At 35.5% G+C, this 22436-nt stretch overlaps 1 protein-coding gene across 1 annotated transcript; it reads left to right on the top strand.

The window, feature by feature from the left end:
- Window positions 1-1790: 1790 nt before the first annotated feature.
- On the top strand, window positions 1791-21120 carry LOC132560751 (TNFAIP3-interacting protein 1-like). The gene is made up of 15 exons (XM_060225427.1): window positions 1791-1840; window positions 2381-2543; window positions 2983-3119; window positions 4656-5192; window positions 5631-5780; window positions 5950-6102; window positions 8810-8851; window positions 10841-11038; window positions 11798-11911; window positions 12670-12756; window positions 13373-13519; window positions 15611-15694; window positions 15800-16019; window positions 16134-16262; window positions 16732-21120. The coding sequence occupies exons 2-15, from the start codon at window positions 2417-2419 to the stop codon at window positions 16836-16838; spliced, it is 2232 nt and encodes a 743-aa protein (XP_060081410.1). The 5' UTR covers window positions 1791-1840; window positions 2381-2416; the 3' UTR covers window positions 16839-21120.
- Window positions 21121-22436: the final 1316 nt, after the last annotated feature.

Below are 22436 nucleotides of genomic sequence, written 5' to 3' on the forward strand. Positions count from 1 at the left end.
AATGTCAGGAAAAACATTTTGATCTCAGAAAAAGTGGATGTCAGAACTTAATGCATATATATATCTACGGCTTCTAAAGGCCTAGTTGATGACGCGCGTGAACTTTCAACATGTGCGACCACTCACTCAGATGATTCATGTTGCCATAATACGTAATATTTGAAAAAAAGAGGCAGGGAACTGATTCAATCCATCCTCCATAGATTATTTTGCGCCTCTGTTTCATCGATAAATTTGTGTACGTTTTATTAACAAATCATCTCCGATTGTATAATCCGTCCTCTGATAGTAGTGTTTTGTTGTCGCGTACTACCGTATAACTTGCCTTCTTTGTAGTGGTATGCACGTGATGCGTGAGCAGACTGTGGGGAGTTAAGTTTTATATTTGAAGGAACTACAGCAGATTTAAAAGAGGAGAGTTTAGCACTAGATGTTAAGTTAGGAGGGATCGAGATCCCCTATAAATGATCAGGGATGTATATGTCACTGCTCCATTTTAACTCCCCGAGTAAGTCCAAGCACGCACATCTTACGTTGGAAAAATAGGGAAATAATAGTTTTTAAATGATTCGTTTCCGATATGAATGAAAAAATTAATTGAAAATCAACACATAAAAAAACGACATTTTTGGTATGAAAAAATATAACAAAACTCATTTGATACAGAAACAAATGAAGCATAAAATCCCAGTACTAATTATAGCGTTGAACGTCTTCACGGGATACTGTCCGGAATCCCCCGGTAAATACAAGGTAATGTCAGACACCTGCCACCATCCCCGTGTTAAACGTTAGCGTGGGTCGTCCAGAAATACAAATCAACACCAATCCTTAGTGTCGGACTTCATTATTCAAAATCGTTCAACATACAAATGTAGGGTATACGTAACATTTCACACGAAAAGCACGTACCATCACTCTCGTCGAAGTAAGGTAAATTCATGCTCTTACAACGTAGTATAATTCCAACAAAGCGACGTCTAGTTATCTCAAAATCGAACTCCCCGCACTAATGATAGCGGTGTAACATCGACTATGATTTAAGTAGGAGGCAGTTAATATCTCCTGAATAGCGGGGTAGTAAAGCCTAACACGGTCAAACGAACAAATAGCAGTCAAGGTTATGAATACAGGATAATGGGTAAAACTGACCTCCTATCTAAGTTCACACGGTTAACATATACATAAGTCAAACATATAAAACAATGATGTTAAGATTAAAACACGGAAAAAATATCTCACACAGAGAAAAAAAACAAACAATACACAAGACCAACAAATGGATACTTTAATCCAGACCGTTTAAACAGATACGTCTATATTTTATTCAGTCCGTGCCTTTCAAAATCACGGCGATTATTTCACTAGAGCTTAAGTGTGGGCTAGTCCTCAGGTGTCTTTTTTGTTATGAAAGATAACAGGCGAGACCGGAAGTATCCAAATGTGTTGATCTGAATGCCTCGGTCGATTCTCATAGGTCGATCGAAAGTTCTTGAGGAGTTGCGAATGCATGGGGATTTCCAAAAGTTTGGATTGGTCGTGTAAACCTAAATTACTCAATATCGTGTTTAAATGATGTTTGTAAAATTATGTCAACATGTTGGAAAACTCAGCAGTTAAATAAGATTATGAAATAGTATTGTATAAAAATAGACGTGACCCTGAAATTACCCACAATAAATGATTTTAAGTACGTATGAAAGGATTGTTTCGTTTGTGTGGATAGATTTGCAAATTCGGTTTCCCACTGAAAAACAACAACCGAAAACCATTTGATGAAGTGTCATTTAAAGCGTATCCGGCATTTCTTTCCAGGCACGACATGCGACTCCTATCTAACGTTTGTACTTTAGACTTTCCATCCATACAGAACGGTCCTGTCTGTCCGTGTCATTGCATTTGAATGCCATATGTTCGAAGCTGGTTTCAATTTACGTGACAGTCATACATACGCAGTATTTAACTTACAAAACTGGGTTTCACATAAATATGTTATATATTTAGTATATCAGTATAACGGAAACTTTATTTTTAAACATGACACAATACCTTAATGCCTCAGCATCGAGAAACATTGCATGTTGACAACACCTTGTTCAGAAAATGGTATTATCACATGTGATACATTTTGTTGGTGGTATTGATGTTACCACAATTTTGGTCTTACATCCTAATTTTCTACAAATCATTCTATGATATAGCTGTAGTCACAGACTTTAATAGTCTAGGGTTAGACTTTATATCTGAGTCCTTACACAGGTACCAACTTTGTCAATACACATATACTTATAACATTATTGGTATGGGTGTATTGACAAGTGAGACTAGTACCTGTTGTCCATGCTAACATACTTTTAACAGAACACTTACTATATTTCAGATGAATAATTCATAATGGTGTTAGAGTTACTATACAATGTCGAATCATGCACATGTTGGTAATGCTCAGGAAGTGGATATTGAGGAATGTAAAGCAGAAGTGGAAAAACTGCGAGCCCATAAGAAGACACTGGAAGGAAAAATACAAGGCTATAGTTTTCTAGGTAAATTTATGTGCATCTAGTTTTATTCAATATAGTTAAAGCACAATGGCAATATTGCAGTGATACTGTATAGCTTCTTGATTTCAGTTGATACATTGTTTTATCGACATTAGGAAACATGACAATCTGGGATGATAATGGGTTTATCATGAAATGATACTTTATTGTGATATTTTTAAAGTTTCATGGAATGAAATTGTAAGGTTTTTGATATAAAGATCTGACTCATTTGAGTGATTTTAAACAGCCAGCTATAAGTTTTTCATTCTGGACTACTACAGTTATCTGCATTCACATTATAGGAATAAACTCTGAAAAATTCCATTTTAGAGTACCTGATAATGATAATGTACCTGATAAACTATTGTATATGTATATAAACCTTTTGTTGGAAGAAGAGATGCTGATTTTTTTTTTTTTTTTTTTTTTTGCATTGCAGGAAATAGACTCCGCGAAAAAGACGAAGAGTGTCGACAGTTAAAGCAAAAGCTAGCAGAAGTCACACAAAACACTCATTCAAAGACAGACAATCGTCCTGTTACCCCACAAAACACATCTTGTTTAACTTCAACTAAAGTAAGACTACATTTATACAAAATTAGATGATGGTGTATCAGCCCATATTTTTACCCTACCACCATCAGATGATGGGCTGTTAAAATCACCCCTTGTCCATGGTCCATAGTCTGTGGCATGTCCACTGTCCATTTGTCCTGGAACATTTCATGAATATTTCTTCAGAAGCACTGGTAGGTCATTCTCAAATTCATATATTGGTTACCCTTTGTCCCTAGTTGTGCACTGATCGTTTTTGGGACTGATTGGGAAAATGACACCGCTGAACTGTTGCCGAGTGATATTGGAATTTGACAGTTATTATAGTTTATTATAGATATTTCTGAAGAAGTACAGGATTGCTTATTTTCAAGTTTCATCTACAGGTTGCCCTTGGTCCTTAGTTGTTCTTTTTCAAACTGATAGGAAAAAACTAATTGGCCATCAAGAGGCCATCTTTAATTTTGACATTAATAGTTTGCTTTCTCTAGAAAAACATTGGATGGATCATTCTCAAATTTTATATGAAGGTTAACTTTGATCCCTGTTTGTGCCGATCAGAATGGCCAACAGATTATTTTTTTAACTGTTTTAATTTGTGATCACTTTTTCTTGAGAGGACCTGGATGGATCATATTCAAATAAAATAGGTAAATCCTCTTGCTCACATCTCCCAATTTTAGAATGATTTAAAGATATTAAAATGACAAAATCGAAACTGAAGTGGCCATCTTTGAATTTGACATTTTGAAATAGTTTGTTATCACTATTTCTTGAAGTACTGGAGGGATATTTGTCTTTGTAAAGGGTGCCTTTGTGCTGATGTTCAGTTCTTACAGCAAATAAGAGGATAGAGGATAGAAGGCAAAAGATCAAACTGAAAAAGATCTAATAAAGACAATGTCGGAGGCCAAGACTTGGTTCTCTTGTAGTCAAACTATAGATTTATGAGCAGTTATAAAGAAGAATTTCTTGTGTTTTAAATTTATATACAGATCTCAAGAGGGTGTTTGGAGTTTCTGTTGGTATCATACTGCATATATGTTTTATTGAATAAGGAAACATAATGAGAAACCATTTACTGTCTCTTTCCCTTTGTTGAATTGTCTGTAGCTGGAAAGTCCAGAATAAAACCATCTCCAATTGTCATGAGACCATGTGCACAGTAACCTGAGCTTATTCTGTTTCTACCATCACAATTTGATAGACAACTGTGTGATGTAGAACGTCTGTCTTAATGTCTAAAGTCTAGTGATGGCGCCAGAGGGAACATGTGCGAGGTGTTCTCCACTGAGCACAATTGATATCCTTTATGTATACAAATTGAGTGAATAATGCTGCTTAAACTTTCAATAGATTCTTATGAAGCATGATAAAATTTAATGGGTACCTGGGAAAGTTAGATATGTTAAACTGCTCTTTAAGAATCATTAATTTTAGATTTAGCTGAATGTTATATTAGGACTGGGAAGAGGGCTGGTGGTGATACCAATAAATAATGAGAAATAAGTCTGTTTTAAAGAGAAATAGTTATTGCTTTCACACTTTTTGTTTCAGAATATACAGACAAGCCTTCATCTCATGAATGATATTCATGTCATAAATACCTCCAATGGACATCCTTATCCTCTCCAATTAGCTACCCAGAGTCATCAGGCCTCTGCTAACACTACAGGTCTCATTGAAAGTGGAACAAAACAAAGCAGTCCTATTGACTGTTTGATTAAAGCGAAGTCAACAAACATTGTTAACATGTCATCCAATCATACAACTGTTGAAACCATTCGTCTGTTTCCCAGTGAAACAAAGCCTGCGGTATATGGACCTCCTGGAGATGGTGTTGCCTACCCACCAGTATTTGTCAGACGGGAGAGTGAAGTGTTGCAGAATTATGACAAATCCCATCCCATTCAAGGATCGCCGACTGATGCACAGACCGAAAGCTGTGATCAGACTGATGGACTAACCAAAGGTGCTGGTAGTCTAGGGATACAGATTCAAAAAGACTTAAAAAGCTATGATGTCCCAAATGAAACCAGTCTTAACTTGATGAATTTTGAAGATAGCATTTTGTATCCTCCAACTGATTTCAAGGTGTGTTACATAGAAACACTGATTATATTCCTGAAACTCCTCTGTTATGTCAAAAAATTATCTGCTATACTATTTGTCATGTATTTTAATGTGACTAGATTATTTTTATGCAGTCTTAACTATAATAACCTATGACCATAAGTTGAGGTCACAAAAAGAAATCACAGGTCGAAACAGTTGTCATGGTGAGATTTGTGCCATCACACTGGACATCAATATGTTTGATGAAACTTCCTACACATCTATCAGAGTAAGATATTTTCTACATTATCAACTTCACTTACAGTATTTCAAGGTCACATCAAATATTTGAAATTTTAAAAGAATGGAAGCTGTTCTTTGAAACTCTGAAATATCTTGTTTCATGATGAATTGACTTCACTTATTTTTTAAACATCTTGGGTTTTTTTAACACTGGTAATCTATTTTTGACTTCAGAAAGTGCCGGTGGATGACAGTGCAGTAGATCAACTGATCAGCATGCAGGTGCGAGCAGATCTAGTCACTGATGGTCCCTCACAGAACATAAAGAAGTATGTGGAAGACCATCTGCTGCCAATGCTACAGAAACAGGAAGAGGAAACGAAGGTAACATCTGCCAGAGTTTGGGAATTATGATATTTTACAAGATAGGCTGTGTAGTTAAGTGTAATCCGTGATATTACCTAAAGAGTTTATTGTATCAACCAAAATGTATGCTAGTTTTCTGTAGGACTTTTCAGGGTCTATTTGGTAGAGATTCCTTCCACTGTTTCAGAGGAAAGAAGAACGTTGGAAAAGTGAAAGATGTGAACTTCTTCAAAAGATTGAACAATTGGAAATGCCCAGGACAAAAAACCAGACCCCAGGCCAATCATTTTCAGAGAACCAGATGCCAGGTTGGGATGTCGTGCAGAGAAATGAGGCAATGGTAAGTTATATGGAGAATGGAGACAGTGACAAGTTACATAGACTGTGACATCAGAGTGGGAGGTTATATGGAGAATTGAGACAGTGACAAGTTACATAGACTGTGACATCAGGGTGGGAAGTTATATGGAGAATGGAGACAGTGACAAGTTACATAGACTGTGACATCAAGGTGGGAAGTTATATGGAGAATGGAGACAGTGACAAGTTACATAGACTGTGACATCAGAGTGGGAGGTTATATGGAGAATTGAGACAGTGACAAGTTACATAGACTGTGACATCAGGGTGGGAAGTTATATGGAGAATGGAGACAGTGACAAGTTACATAGACTGTGACATCAAGGTGGGAAGTTATATGGAGAATTGAGAGTATGGCAAGTTACATAGACTGTGACATCAGGGTAGGAAGTTATGTGGAGAATTGAGACAGTGACCAGTTACATAGACCATGACATCAAGGCGGGAAGTTATATAGATGACTTACGCAATTGTTAGTCTGATTGTGACAGTTAGTTACAGATTAGCAGATGTCAGGATAGGATGACGTAGGGTGAAGTTTGGTCACCATAAGTTACAGATTAGCAGATGTTGGGATAGGATGACATAGGGTGAAGTTTGGTCACCATAAGTTACAGATTAGCAGATGTCAGGATAGGATGACGTAGGGTGAAGTTTGGTCACCATAAGTTACAGATTAGCAGATGTCGGGATAGGATGGCGTAGGGTGAAGTTTGGTCACCATAAGTTACAGATTCGCAGATGTCGGGATAGGATGGCGTAGGGTGAAGTTTGGTCATTATAAGTTACAGATTAGCAGATGTCGGGATAGGATGACGTAGGGTGAAGTTTGGTCACCATAAGTTACAGATTAGCAGATGTCGGGATAGGATGACGTAGGGTGAAGTTTGGTCACCATAAGTTACAGATTAGCAGATGTCGGGATAGGATGACGTAGGGTGAAGTTTGGTCACCATAAGTTACAGATTAGCAGATGTCGGGATAGGATGATGTAGGGTGAAGTTTGGTCACCATAAGTTACAGATTAGCAGATGTCGGGATAGGATGGCGTAGGGTGAAGTTTGGTCACCATAAGTTACAGATTAGCAGATGTCGGGATAGGATGACGTAGGGTGAAGTTTGGTCACCATAAGTTACAGATTAGCAGATGTCAGGATAGGATGACATAGGGTGAAGTTTGGTCACCATAAGTTACAGATTAGCAGATGTCAGGATAGGATGTCGTGGGGTGAAGTTTGGTCACCATAAGTTACAGATTAGCAGATGTCAGGATAGGATGTCGTGGGGTGAAGTTTGGTCACCATAAGTTACAGATTAGCAGATGTCAGGATAGGATGTTGTGGGGTGAAGTTTGGTCACCATAAGTTACAGATTAGCAGATGTCAGGATAGGATGTCGTGGGGTGAAGTTTGGTCACCATAAGTTACAGATTAGCAGATGTCAGGATAGGATGTCGTGGGGTGAAGTTTGGTCACCATAAGTTACAGATTAGCAGATGTCAGGATAGGATGTCGTGGGGTGAAGTTTGGTCACCATAAGTTACAGATTAGCAGATGTCAGGATAGGATGTCGTGGGGTGAAGTTTGGTCACCATAAGTTACAGATTAGCAGATGTCAGGATAGGATGTCGTGGGGTGAAGTTTGGTCACCATAAGTTACAGAATAGCAGATGTCAGGATAGGATGACATAGGGTGAAGTTTGGTCACCATAAGTTACAGATTAGCAGATGTCAGGATAGGATGTCGTGGGGTGAAGTTTGGTCACCATAAGTTACAGAATAGCAGATGTCAGGATAGGATGTCGTGGGGTGAAGTTTGGTCACCATAAGTTACAGATTAGCAGATGTCAGGATAGGATGTCGTGGGATGAAGTTTGGTCACCATAAGTTACAGATTAGCAGATGTCAGGATAGGATGACATAGGGTGAAGTTTGGTCACCATAAGTTACAGATTAGCAGATGTCAGGATAGGATGCTCATACAGAAAAGTCATCTCTCCCTTTAAAGATATATAAAAATACTTCATGTATATTTGGTATATAGATTTTTTTTTATTGTCAAGTGAAAATAGAAAAATGGAAAATAGACACATATATTCTTTCATATAAGTGGAAAATTTATAAGGGAAAAGCGAACAAACTTGTTTCCAAGTTAGGAAACTATTGACATGTTCTTTGATGCCACATACCTATTTCAAATTGGCTTGTTTACATGGTATGCAACCATTTTGTTTGTTTCTTGGTAAGAATCAATCACAGAAATGTTTTTAAATACCAAATTAGAGAAAATTAGAAATGACACAGATGGAAAGCAAACTTAGGCACTGTTGCATTAAAATATCTATCCCACCCTACCGTTGAATTTAAGTGAAAATTTGCTTAGGCAGGAAAATTAATCAGGAATATATGAGATTACATATGGACTCATAGGGTCAAAAGGATGTTTTACTGGAATAGTTCTTATTCAATCTTTCGATTCATTTGCATCTGCACAGGAAGCATTTGAAATGCAGTAACTAGAAAGCAATGCTGTGATTGGTCAGAACTATAAATATTTTATCATCACTGGAATAGATATATCACTAGTGATGGTGATTTTTGATATCATCACTGTAGTGATGACTTGTATAACCTTTTATAAAATACTACTTAAATGTAGTAAAATGCATGTGGTTGTATTTTTAACAGAAGTCAAGTGATGTGAGATTGTTGGAAGAACACAACAAACAGGTAAGGATTACATGAATTATACCTGTACTGTAGTAATAGTCATAATCGTTCATTAAAAATATAGACAGTAAATCAGATTATAGTGGACTGCTACAGAAATATAGAGAGTAGGTCAGACATATAGTGGGCTGTTACAGAAATATAGAGAGTAAGTCAGACTTATAGTGGGCTGTTACAGAAATATAGAGAGTAAGTCAGAGAGTAGATCAGACTTATAGTAGGCTGTTACAGAAATATAGAGAGTAGGTCAGACTTATAGTGGGCTGTTACAGAAATATAGAGAGTAAGTCAGACTTATAGTGGGCTGTTACAGAAATATAGAGAGTAAGCCAGAGAGTAGATCAGACTTATAGTAGTCTGTTACAGAAATATAGAGAGTAAGTCAGAGAGTAGATCAGACTTATAGTGGGCTGTTACAGAAATATAGAGAGTAAGTCAGACTTATAGTGGGCTGTTACAGAAATATAGAGAGTAAGTCAGAGAGTAGGTCAGACTTATAGTAGGCTGTTACAGAAATATAGAGAGTAAGTCAGAGTGGGCTGAGTCAAGTCAGACTTATAGTGGGCTGTTACAGAAATATAGAGAGAGTAAGTCAGACTTATAGTGGGCTGTTACAGAAATATAGAGAGTAAGTCAGAGAGTAGATCAGACTTATAGTAGGCTGTTACAGAAATATAGAGAGTAAGTCAGACTTATAGTGGGCTGTTACAGAAATATAGAGGGTAAGTCAGACTTATAGTAGGCTGTTACAGAAATATAGAGAGTAAGTCAGACTTATAGTGGGCTGTTACAGAAATATAGAGAGTAAGTCAGAGAGTAGGTCAGACTTATAGTAGGCTGTTACAGAAATATAGAGAGTAAGTCAGACTTATAGTGGGCTGTTACAGAAATATAGAGAGTAAGTCAGAGAGTAGGTCAGACTTATAGTAGGCTGTTACAGAAATATAGAGAGTAAGTCAGACTTATAGTGGGCTGTTACAGAAATATAGAGAGTAAGTCAGAGAGTAGATCAGACTTATAGTAGGCTGTTACAGAAATATAGAGAGTAAGTCAGACTTATAGTGGGCTGTTACAGAAATATAGAGAGTAAGTCAGAGAGTAAGTCAGACTTATAGTGGGCTGTTACAGAAATATAGAGAGTAAGTCAGAGAGTAGATCAGACTTATAGTAGGCTGTTACAGAAATATAGAGAGTAAGTCAGACTTATAGTGGGCTGTTACAGAAATATAGAGAGTAAGTCAGACTTATAGTGGGCTGTTACAGAAATATAGAGAGTAAGTCAGAGAGTAGATCAGACTTATAGTAGGCTGTTACAGAAATATAGAGAGTAAGTCAGACTTATAGTAGGCTGTTACAGAAATATAGAGAGTAAGTCAAGACTTATAGTAGGCTGTTACAGAAATATAGAGAGTAAGTCAGACTTATAGTGGGCTGTTACAGAAATATAGAGAGTAAGTCAGAGAGTAGATCAGACTTATAGTGGGCTGTTACAGAAATATAGAGAGTAAGTCAGAGAGTAGGTCAGACTTATAGTGGGCTGTTACAGAAATATAGAGAGTAAGTCAGACTTATAGTGGGCTGTTACAGAAATATAGAGAGTAAGTCAGACTTATAGTGGGCTGTTACAGAAATATAGAGAGTAAGTCAGACTTATAGTAGGCTGTTACAGAAATATAGAGAGTAGGTCAGACATATAGTGGGCTGTTACAGAAATATAGAGAGTAGGTCAGACATATAGTGGGCTGTTACAGAAATATAGAGAGTAAGTCAGACTTATAATGGGCTGTTACAGAAATAAAGAGAGTAGGTCAGACATATAGTGGTCTGTTACAGAAATATAGAGAGTAAGACTTTTAGTCTGATTGTTGTCTGTTAGGTACATACAAATGGGACAGAACAATGTTGTGTGTCTTCTGTTAGATATATACAAATGAAACAGAGCAATATATTTTGTTTTCTATTAGGTTTATACGTGTTTCTTTTATTAAGCTTGTGGATGCCAATAGGAGCTGGCAAGCATTTTATGAAAAGACACAGACAGAGCAACAAAAGACAGCTGATCACTACAAAGAAAAATTTGAGGCACTGACCCAGGAAATCAGTAGGATGAAAGTCCAAGACGAGCAAAAGAAAGCTGATTTTCAGAAAATATTATTCGAGTCAAAGCAGAAACAAGCTGATGAAGAGGTAAGTTGCTATTTGATTCATTAGTCCCTGTAAGGATTTTGGTTATACTGGTTACCAGTTTCTGTGGTATCTTAGGTATCTAAAAGGAGTTTGGTTTTATTGATCTCAATAATGAGTTGATTTTGACCCTTTGTTTGTCTGCGTACTGATGGTCCCTCTGTTTATCTAAGTACTGATGGTCCCTCTGTTTATCTGGGTACTGATGGTCCCTCTGTTTATCTAAGTACTGATGATCCCTCTGTTTATCTGGGTACTGATGGTCCCTCTGTTTATCTGGGTACTGATGGTCCCTCTGTTTATCTAAGTACTGATGATCCCTCTGTTTATCTGGGTACTGATGGTCCCTCTGTTTATCTGGGTACTGATGGTCCCTCTGTTTATCTGGGTACTGATGGTCCCTCTGTTTATCTGGGTACTGATGGTCCCTCTGTTTATCTGAGTACTGATGGTCCCTCTGTTTATCTGGGTACTGATGGTCCCTCTGTTTATCTGGGTACTGATGGTCCCGCTGTTTATCTGAGTACTGATGGTCCCTCTGTTTATCTGGGTACTGATGGTCCCTCTGTTTATCTGAGTACTGATGGTTCCTCTGTTTATCTGGGTACTGATGGTCCCTCTGTTTATCTGGGTACTGATGGTCCCTCTGTTTATCTGGGTACTGATGGTCCCTCTGTTTATCTGAGTACTGATGGTCCCTCTGTTTATCTGGGTACTGGTGGTCCTTTTTTTAATGTATGGAACACTTTCTCTGCTTATTAGGCACTTAAGGAAGAAATGCAACACTATAAAGGAAAGGCAGAGGCATTGGAGAGACAGCTGCAACAGATCCACCCAGGCGTCCTCCAAAACAATATGAATGCTCTACACATTGCAGTATGTGATATTTTCCTTTGTTATTACCTAATGGCAATGGCAGTTAGTGATAGGGTAAACTATGTAGAGATGATACATCTGTATCATGTGTTGTTTATAGGGTAAACTATGTAGAGATGATACATCTGTATCATGTGTTGTTTATAGGGTAAACTATGTAGAGATGATACATCTGTATCATGTGTTGTTTATAGGGTAAACTATGTAGAGATGATACATCTGTATCATGTGTTGTTTATAGGGTAAACTATGTAGAGATGATACATCGCTATCATGTGTTGTTTATAGGGTAAACTATGTAGAGATGATACATCTGTATCATGTGTTGTTTATAGGGTAAACAATGTAGAGATGAAACATCTGTATCATGTGTTGTTTATAGGGTAAACTATGTAGAGATGATACATTTGTATCATGTGTTGTTTATAGGGTAAACTATATAGAGATGATACATCTGTATCATGTGTTGTTTATAGGGTAAACTATGTAGAGATGATACATCTGTATCATGTGTTGTTTATAGGGTAAACTATGTAGAGATGATACATCTGTATCATGTGTTGTTTATAGGGTAAACTATGTAGAGATGATACATCTGTATCATGTGTTGTTTATAGGGTAAACTATGTAGAGATGATACATCTGTATCATGTGTTGTTTATAGGGTAAACAATGTAGAGATGATACATCTGTATCATGTGTTGTTTATAGGGTAAACTATGTAGAGATGATACATCTCTATCATGTGTTGTTTATAGGGAACGTCTGGACCCCCTGAATTCAATATAACAAATGGCAGATCTCTACGTGACCTACAAGTTGAGAATGAGACTCTGAGATGTCAGGTAAGTAAGGTTTCTCCTGGTGTTTTTATCCAACTTGTATTCATCCATTATACTTGTATCAAACGTACACAGTAAAAGTTTTGTTTTATCCTATTTTACGGTTAAGTGACCTTCTTTTTCGTAACTCAGTGCTATAGACGATATAGAATGTACAAGAGTATGTATTTATTGAGTCTTATTTTAAAATATTGTTTTCAGAAATTGTTACTCTTTAAGATATCAGTGTGAGTACAATATTTGTATCACTTTAGGTAAGACGTTCAGTGTGCGAGAGTGGGTGTGTATCGACGCCATTCACATTACTTTTTTTGTTTCATTTATTCATATTTATATCTGTTTATTGAATTAAAAGATACTGTTAGTGTATAAAAAATTTTATTTATTACTTATTCATTACTGTCATGCCATGCTATGAGACATATATTCAGTAAACAACCAATGAAAAAAGGGCCAATCTTCGATGCAGAATGTCTCTGTTTATAGAAACAGGGCTAAGTCGAATCAACGGATAAGTCCATTATTTCATTTGGTCCCGTTGACTTTGACTTATCCGTGTTTTATTGTACAAATTATTATGTTCAAAACACTGAGCATGTTGTTTTTTTGTAAATATTAGCTCACAGTGTTCCAAGAAGACTTTGACAGAGAGAGGAGTGATAGAGCTCAGGCTCAGGCAGCTAAGGAAAACTTCAAGGAAGAGCTGGACGCAGTGAAACAAGAATGCAATCTCTTAAGGAACCAGATGAAACAAAATGAAAGAAATGTATGTAATGTTTAGCAACATGATATGATTAACTCAGTCATATCATTAGTGTATCAATAATGAATACACGAGTTTGAAAATATTTTTGAAAATCAATTACTCCAGTTAAAATCACTTGATCGTTATGATCTTTGTAGTGTTAGTGTTATTTTCAACATGCTTCCAACTTGAGATGATTGTTTTGTTAAGTTGAAGTAAAATGAAATTTTAGAGAAGCTGTTTGGTGAACATAGATCACTGATGCCAATGCCTGTCAGCCTGGCTGTTTCCAGTCTCTATGACCTTCACATTTTATAGTGGATGTGATATAGTGTTAGCCATGTCATTTCATTGCATGAACTCAGATCCTGTTGTGTCTCTTTCTGAATCAGTGTCTTGTCTTGAGATTTAGTTCATTATTCACAACATAGTATCATAACATCATGTTCTACACCTGATCAGATTCTGGTTCACACTTACCCTATAGTATCATAACATCATGTTCTACACTTGATCAGATTCTGGTTCACACTTACCCTATAGTATCATAATATCATGTTCTACACCTGATCAGATTCTGGTTCACACTTACCCTATAGTATCATAACATCATGTTCTACACTTGATCAGATTCTGGTTCACACTTACCCTATAGTATCACACATCATGTTCTACACCTGATCAGATTCTGGTTCACACTTACCCTATAGTATCATAACATCATGTTCTACACCTGATCAGATTCTGGTTCACACTTACCCTATAGTATCATAACATCATGTTCTACACCTGATCAGATTCTGGTTCACACTTACCCTATAGTATCATAGCATCATGTTCTACACCTGATCAGATTTTAATTTGTAAATGAATGGCGGCCTCTATGTATAGCCTTTTCAAAATTTATCTTTGAAACAAAAGAAATAATCATAATATCCTGAGGATTAGAGGGTTACCTGTATTGAAATAGCCTGAGGATTAGAGGGTTACAGGTATTGAAATAGCCTGAGGATTAGAGGGTTACAGGTATTGAAATATCCTGAGGATTAGAGGGTTACAGGTATTGAAATATCCTGAGGATTAGAGGGTTACAGGTATTGAAATAGCCTGAGGATTAGAGGGTTACAGGTATTGAAATAGCCTGAGGATTAGAAGGTTACCTGTATTGAAATAGCCTGAGGATTAGAGGGTTACAGGTATTGAAATAGCCTGAGGATTAGAGGGTTACAGGTATTGAAATAGCCTGAGGATTAGAGGGTTACAGGTATTGAAATAGCCTGAGGATTAGAGGGTTACAGGTATTGAAATAGCCTGAGGATTAGAGGGTTACAGGTATTGAAATAGCCTGAGGATTAGAGGTTACAGGTATTGAAATAGCCTGAGGATTAGAGGGTTACAGGTATTGAAATAGCCTGAGGATTAGAGGGTTACAGGTATTGAAATAGCCTGAGGATTAGAGGGTTACAGGTATTGAAATAGCCTGAGGATTAGAGGGTTACAGGTATTGAAATAGCCTGAGGATTAGAGGGTTACAGGTATTGAAATAGCCTGAGGATTAGAGGGTTACAGGTATTGAAATAGCCTGAGGATTAGAGGGTTACAGGTATTGAAATAGCCTGAGGATTAGAGGTTACAGGTATTGAAATAGCCTGAGGATTAGAGGGTTACAGGTATTGAAATATCCTGAAGGTAGAGGGTTACAGGTATTGAAATATCCTGAGGATTAGAGGGTTACAGGTATTGAAATATCCTGAAGATTAGAGGGTTACCAGTATTGAAATATCCTGTGGATTAGAGGGTTACCAGTATTGAAATATCCTGAGGATTAGAGGGTTACCAGTATTGAAATATCCTGTGGATTAGAGGGTTACCAGTATTGAAATATCCTGAGGATTAGAGGGTTACCTGTATTGAAATATCCTGAGGATTAGAGGGTTACCTGTATTGAAATATCCTGAGGATTAGAGGGTTACCTGTATTGAAATATCCTGAGGATTAGAGGGTTACCTGTATTGAAATATCCTGAGGATTAGAGGGTTACCTGTATTGAATTTCATATTTCTATGCTTTCATTATTCGTTTTGTTTTAATTGATTTAATGTCAATTGACAGATGAGGCAAGCTCAATCTAACTGTCGAGAAGCTCATCGTGAAAAGGACAATCTTCAACAGGAGATTAGAGACCTAAAGAATACGGTAATTTTCACAACATTTACATTCATATATCAGTTGTAGTGAAAGTATTTGATATTAATGATTTTGATGTATAGATATCAGATTAAGAATATCTGTGTGTTTCAGCTGAGGAGAGAAAAGGAAGCAAATGCAATGCACTTACAGAGACCATTCCCAGCACAGATCCAACCTGTTCCACAACATCAGGGTTACCTTAATCATCCTGGAGGGATGGTAAATGGCACACCACACATAGAGCCCAGCCGTGTTGCTGCTCAGCCTCAGACAGATCCATTTGCCCAGCCGATACCATCTTATATGGCCAACACCCACCAGAGGTCTTCAGGTAAAAATATACCTGTGCTACACATACCAATTAATATATGGAAAATTTGGATTATTTTGGTCTTGATATAGTCAGTGTTTAAGGAAATCCTAATTTTAGATGATTTTTCTGAAGGTGTCCCACAGCCACAAAAAGACATGTCAGGGGAATGGCAGTGTAACAGGTGTACTGTAAATAATCACCCTTCACGTACTGTCTGCGAGGTGTGTGGATACAAACAGCCATTTGCTCAACAAAGACCAGGTATAGTGCAGTAAATAACCTCCTTTTTATGTGCCATGAAAAATAAAAAGATGCATGAGTTGAATAAAGACAAGATAACAAGTCTTTATATCATTGTTACCATAAGAACTAAAAAATACTGTTTTAAGCCATTCAAGGAGTATAAATTTCATTGTTACCATGGTAACTAAAATAAAATTAAACAATATCACAGTTACTGTTGAAAGACTGCTTTAAAAGGAGAAAGTTGAACAAAGACAAGGTCGGGAGTGTTTGATCACTGTTACTGTGGAGAGACTGCTTTAGAAAGAGAAACAGGATAAACTTATAGTTTGTCTCATATTTCATGTTTAAATACACACAGCCACACAAATGTTGTAAACTCATCAACTCTCTGAAAATTGTAAAGGGCTAATGTGTTTCAATGTAGCTGAATGTTGATGAGACTGTACAGGATCTGTACCAATAATTGTTCACTTTCTGACTTCAGGATATGTCCCACCCCAGCTCTACAGAACAGGCTACAATGGAGACCAGATGGAACCATGCGAAAGTTTTGACCTCTCAACAGACACAGGAGATTTAGCACAAGACTAAGCAGTTCAAAATATCTGACAGGGTTATACAGTTAATGAGCCTAAATCAAGTTGTGGTATTAGTACAAGATCAGTTTTAAATGGCGCTAATGAAATTCCTGAATGTTAAATACATTCTTACTTGAAATATTCCAAAATTAACATTTCTTCTCCAATGGTCTACTGTAGATGTTCAGGAGATCAGAATCTGGGAAAAGTTAATAAGTGGAACTGAGGTGTAGAATGTGTCTACAGTTTAGTGATGTCAGCGTCTGGTTATGAAACTACCTGTGCTTGGTGTAGATTCTAATCTTGTTTAGATTTTCACAGTAATGTATAAATATAGATATTCTATCATTGTATGTAATGTATACAAGTGCATTATGAATAAAAAAAAAGATTCGGACAGTGTTCCAAAATTAATAAGAAACTTTACATTAGTATTGAGTTTCCCAGGAAGTAAGATCATTCCTTATTTTGGAACTTTAAGAAATAGAACCATACATTGTTTTACACAGTGAAATGGTTACCCCATTCTTACCTTAATACAGGTCAACTTGTCGTAACAACAAAAGCACGTATACATTGCATGTTAGATATTCGTTATTATTTTATACTGTATGTCATTTGTTTATAACAGTATATGAATTGATGAAAACAAGTTATTGTACAATAAATATATCCATCCAGACTCAGATTAGAACAGCTCACAATCGTGTGATAGATATTGAATCCCAGTAACTTATCATAAAGATAATTAATTTTGGCTTTGTATACAGATTTTGCATTCCACTAACAAACGAATACAGAATGTTTTATTTTTTGTTGAAAACTGGTCCAAGCATGGTACTGTAGAACAGCTGCATCACACTAATGTCTCAGTGGGTTACTACAACTGTTTATTAGTTATTTTCAGTAAAACCAGATAAAGCAAAAAATAACAAATATAGGGGATCTTGCGGGAGATTTCATTTCAATTGAAATTTGCGAAACAAGTCTCAAATTTTTTATCAAACTTTGATGAAAAATATGTCACATTTCAATCTCATATGAAATTTGAAACAAAAGTAAGATCCAGTTAGGACATCTCTAGATACCTAATTAGACTGATCTGAAATCTAGATCGGTGATATTCTCACCTGTCTGTGATGTCATAATGTATATAACAGCATAAAGTTATCAGCCAATGTCACTGATCTACTATTATTACACATGTTAGATGTTATGGGTGGTAACATAGAAGTTACAGGCAACAGATGTAGGTGTGCAACACAAGGCTACGGGGTATCCTGGCACAATTTGTAAGTATGATGGAATAGTGATATAGCCATCGGCAAGTTTTGTGCAAATTAAATTTTCATGTCTTTACATGATTCAAATATGCAGTTTTCTAGCTTAAGCATGAAAAGCACATATTTGATTTTTATCCTTTTTAGATAAAGGATCTCATATGGGTTTCCATTTGATATGTGAATTTATGAAAAAAGTCCAAAGAATTTTTCATTTTAGCAAGCCATCAATGAGCTGAAATAAAAATATCTTAAGAGTTCATAAATCTTATATCAAATGAAAACAAAAGATACTTTTTATCACATGATTGCTTTTTAAAGCAAGTTTGGTAGAAAACTGACATTTCTAAATCAAAGTCAACTCTATATCTACAGTCTCCGTTATAATGTCACAATGTCTTTGGTGAAAGTGTAACATCATATTATCTAAAGTGACATTACAATAAGCTATATTACACATGTTTAACATTCAAAAATGTGACGGGTTTATTCACTGAAGAACAAGGCAATCATGTGGTAAAGAATACAACTCTAGGCTTTGATACATACATGAAGCAAAATGCTTTCTTTGTACAATAGAATATCGTATCAAACATAAATCTGTGTCAATCTTTTTTATCATCTTGTAATATTTATTGACATCTATCAGTTTTATTCCTATAGATTTCTCAAATTTCTCAAAATTTTATCCAAAATCACAACACAGATGAAAGAAATTTTTATTTGAAACATATATCTCATATATTTGAGAGGAATTTTCTCTATACCAAATCTATAATCAAAAGATTTCTTTTAGTGTAATGCAATAAAAATCATACCAAAACTACTTATTTCTATTTTAGGTCATATTGATATAGTTTTTTGATGTGAATGAATTTGTTCCCTCTTCATCATCTTTGTATTTTAAACAGTGTTTTATCCAGAAATTTAACAGAACAACTAAGAACTACATGATGAGGTTGACAGGGCCCTAAAATGACTGTAGTTACTGTAACACATTTCTTCTGATATTCCTTACTAAGTAGCACAATACCAAGTGTGTTTTATCTTACGTTTATTATTAACAAACATTTTGCTCTCTTGATGATACTGTTGGTAACCTACTTAATGTCATCCCACATCAGATGCTGTCTCAGTTATATCTCCAGTATAGAAAATAGATTTAACCATTTATTTCACCGTCCGTCATACGAAAAACATCCTAAACAAATCTACATACCAGAAAATGGATTGTTTAAATTTGGCTATAAATATTCAGTATGTTTGATAAGTGTTAATGAATATATTTCTTTATGATAGATGACAGCTTTCAATAGGGTAGAATGCAATGAAAATATCAATGGTTTTCAAACTCGTCATGTAATAAAAAGCTTGCGCACATTTTTGTTACCATAGAATTAAAAAAAAGGTTTCGATGATTAATTAGACTGATGTGGGTCAGACGTTTAAAAGAAGGTGCCAGATTGTCCATTTAAAAGAATGTCAGGTAACATGAAGGAGGAAATATTTCCTTGTCTTTGTTGTAACTTGTGTATATAGTGACATAAACAGAGGAGTTATGCCACTGCTCGGAAGGGTGTCTCGGAGTGTGGTATATACTATTATCTTAAGAGCAAAATATTAGTTTCAATCAAAAGGTCATGTAGTATATTGACTTAGCTGTGTTAACTCACAAAAAAAAGTTATATATATATATTTATGTATGTATATATATAACGTGGTATCATGATGTCTCTCCAAATATCTTTTATAGTTGCTATAGTTCATAAAGCTACCGCTAATTTCTACTCGGCCCTGAACGACGAAACAGAATTGTTAACAAAAAGAATGGTAAAAATTGTACCAGAAGTTGTTTTAATTAAGGAATGACTAACCAAATAGGAGTAAAAATGAACAATCATGTACTGTCTACTAATAAGAGGACAGTGTAGGAAACAGCAGTGTGTATATTAATGATTCAAAATATCACTTAATAGCATATCTGCAGTATCAGCTAGAAAGGATCAAATAGTAAACACGAGAATGTTTGGGACTGGACTTTCCAGTGTGGTGTAAAGGTTTGCTATAGAGAGGATTCTTGGATTCATGATGTATCTTGGATGTGTGTGGATTTTCTCTTGTGGTACAGAGAAAATCGGGTCTTTTTTAAGGAGGGATTATTTTTTGAGAAGTGGCTGATATTAACAGCTTTGTTTACATAATTTGTTGTAAATGGAGAACATAACAGTACAGCATTGTACTGAATCAATGATTGTTGATGTGGATTTGTTTAATGTTAAGTTGATAAATAACATTGTCAGTGTTGTTTTTTTTTCTTTTTTCAATCAAATGATTTTATGTATCAAGCTCTAGTATGCCTTATTTGATAGAAACGTATTTAAGAAAGAGCATCATGCTTTTCAGTATTGTGAGACCTGTTATTAAGACTTCCTGCGAACAGAATACAGGATATAATTGGATTTGATATGAAATATGCATTATTAGGAAATGCTTATTTTGTGGTGTTGTTATTTTTCTTGCTTCGTATTTGTTTTGACTTGATTATATTTCCTACTTGTAAACCAGAAAGTGATCACTCTTGATGCTAACAAGTTTATATGTGTAGATTTTGATTATATTGATAGATTGAGAAATATTGATTTAACTGAGAAGGTTTAGTTATTATGTTTTTAAGTTACGATGATTAGTTAACTTTTATATGGTTAACAACTACCTAATTTAGATTATATGATGTCATGATTTAACACCTTATATAAAACGTACCATATTATGTATATATATAAATTGGCGTAGTTATCTAGTTAATAGAAGGATGTTAGGATATAGTTAACAGTTTACCTGTTACCAAGCTTGTAGGACTGACTTAACTAATGATATAGTTAACAGTTTACCTGTTACCAAGTTTGTAGGACTGACTTAACTCGTATTATAGTTATCTGGTTAATAGAAGGACGTTATGATATAGTTAACAGTTTACCTGTTACCAAGTTTGTAGGACTGACTTAACTCGTATTATAGTTACTAATGATATAGTTAACAGTTTACCTGTTAGTTAGTATTATAGTTACTAGAAGGACTGGTTAATAGTTAACAACCTGTTACCAAGTTTGTAGGACGTTACTAATATATAGTTAACAGTTTACCTGTTACCAAGTTTGTAGGACTGACTTAACTTAGTTATCTGGTTAATAGAAGGACGTTATGATATAGTTAACAGTTTACCTGTTACCAAGTTTGTAGGACTGACTTAACTCGTATTATAGTTATCTGGTTAATAGAAGGACGTTATGATATAGTTAACAGTTTACCTGTTACCAAGTTTGTAGGACTGACTTAACTCGTATTATAGTTATCTGGTTAATAGAAGGATGTTATGATATAGTTAACAGTTTACCTGTTACCAAGTTTGTAGGACTGACTTAACTAATGATATAGTTAACAGTTTACCTGTTACCAAGTTTGTAGGACTGACTTAACTCGTATTATAGTTATCTGGTTAATAGAAGGACGTTATGATATAGTTAACAGTTTACCTGTTACCAAGTTTGTAGGACTGACTTAACTAATGATATAGTTAACAGTTTACCTGTTACCAAGTTTGTAGGACTGACTTAACTAATGATATAGTTAACAGTTTACCTGTTACCAAGTTTGTAGGACTGACTTAACTCGTATTATAGTTATCTGGTTAATAGAAGGACGTTATGATATAGTTAACAGTTTACCTGTTATCAAGTTTGTAGGACTGACTTAACTCGTATTATAGTTATCTGGTTAATAGAAGGACGTTATGATATAGTTAACAGTTTACCTGTTACCAAGTTTGTAGGACTGACTTAACTAATGATATAGTTAACAGTTTACCTGTTACCAAGTTTGTAGGACTGACTTAACTCGTATTATAGTTATCTGGTTAATAGAAGGACGTTATGATATAGTTAACAGTTTACCTGTTACCAAGTTTGTAGGACTGACTTATGATATATTAATAGTTTACCTGTTTAATAGAAGGACTGACTTAACTATGATATAGTTAACAGTTTACCTGTTACCAAGTTTGTAGGACTGACTTAACTCGTATTATAGTTATCTGGTTAATAGAAGGATGTTATGATATAGTTAACAGTTTACCTGTTACCAAGTTTGTAGGACTGACTTAACTTATGATATAGTTAACAGTTTACCTGTTACCAAGTTTGTAGGACTGACTTAACTCGTATTATAGTTATCTGGTTAATAGAAGGACGTTATGATATAGTTAACAGTTTACCTGTTACCAAGTTTGTAGGACTGACTTAACTTATGATATAGTTAACAGTTTACCTGTTACC

The sequence above is a fragment of the Ylistrum balloti genome, unplaced genomic scaffold (genome assembly GCF_031769215.1).
Source record: "Ylistrum balloti isolate Yb309-2 unplaced genomic scaffold, AGI_CSIRO_Ybal_v1 Utg371108, whole genome shotgun sequence".
Lineage (NCBI taxonomy): Eukaryota > Metazoa > Mollusca > Bivalvia > Pectinida > Pectinidae > Ylistrum > Ylistrum balloti.

Excerpts from the sequence above, each read along its gene's own strand:
- LOC132560751 (XM_060225427.1), top strand. The coding sequence starts at position 2,417 with ATGTCGAATCATGCACATGTTGGTAATGCTCAGGAAGTGGATATTGAG. Across the intron at positions 2,544-2,982 it reads ACAAGGCTATAGTTTTCTAG|GAAATAGACTCCGCGAAAAA; the intron begins GTAAATTTATGT and ends TTTGCATTGCAG. Across the intron at positions 15,695-15,799 it reads TTAGAGACCTAAAGAATACG|CTGAGGAGAGAAAAGGAAGC; the intron begins GTAATTTTCACA and ends TGTGTGTTTCAG.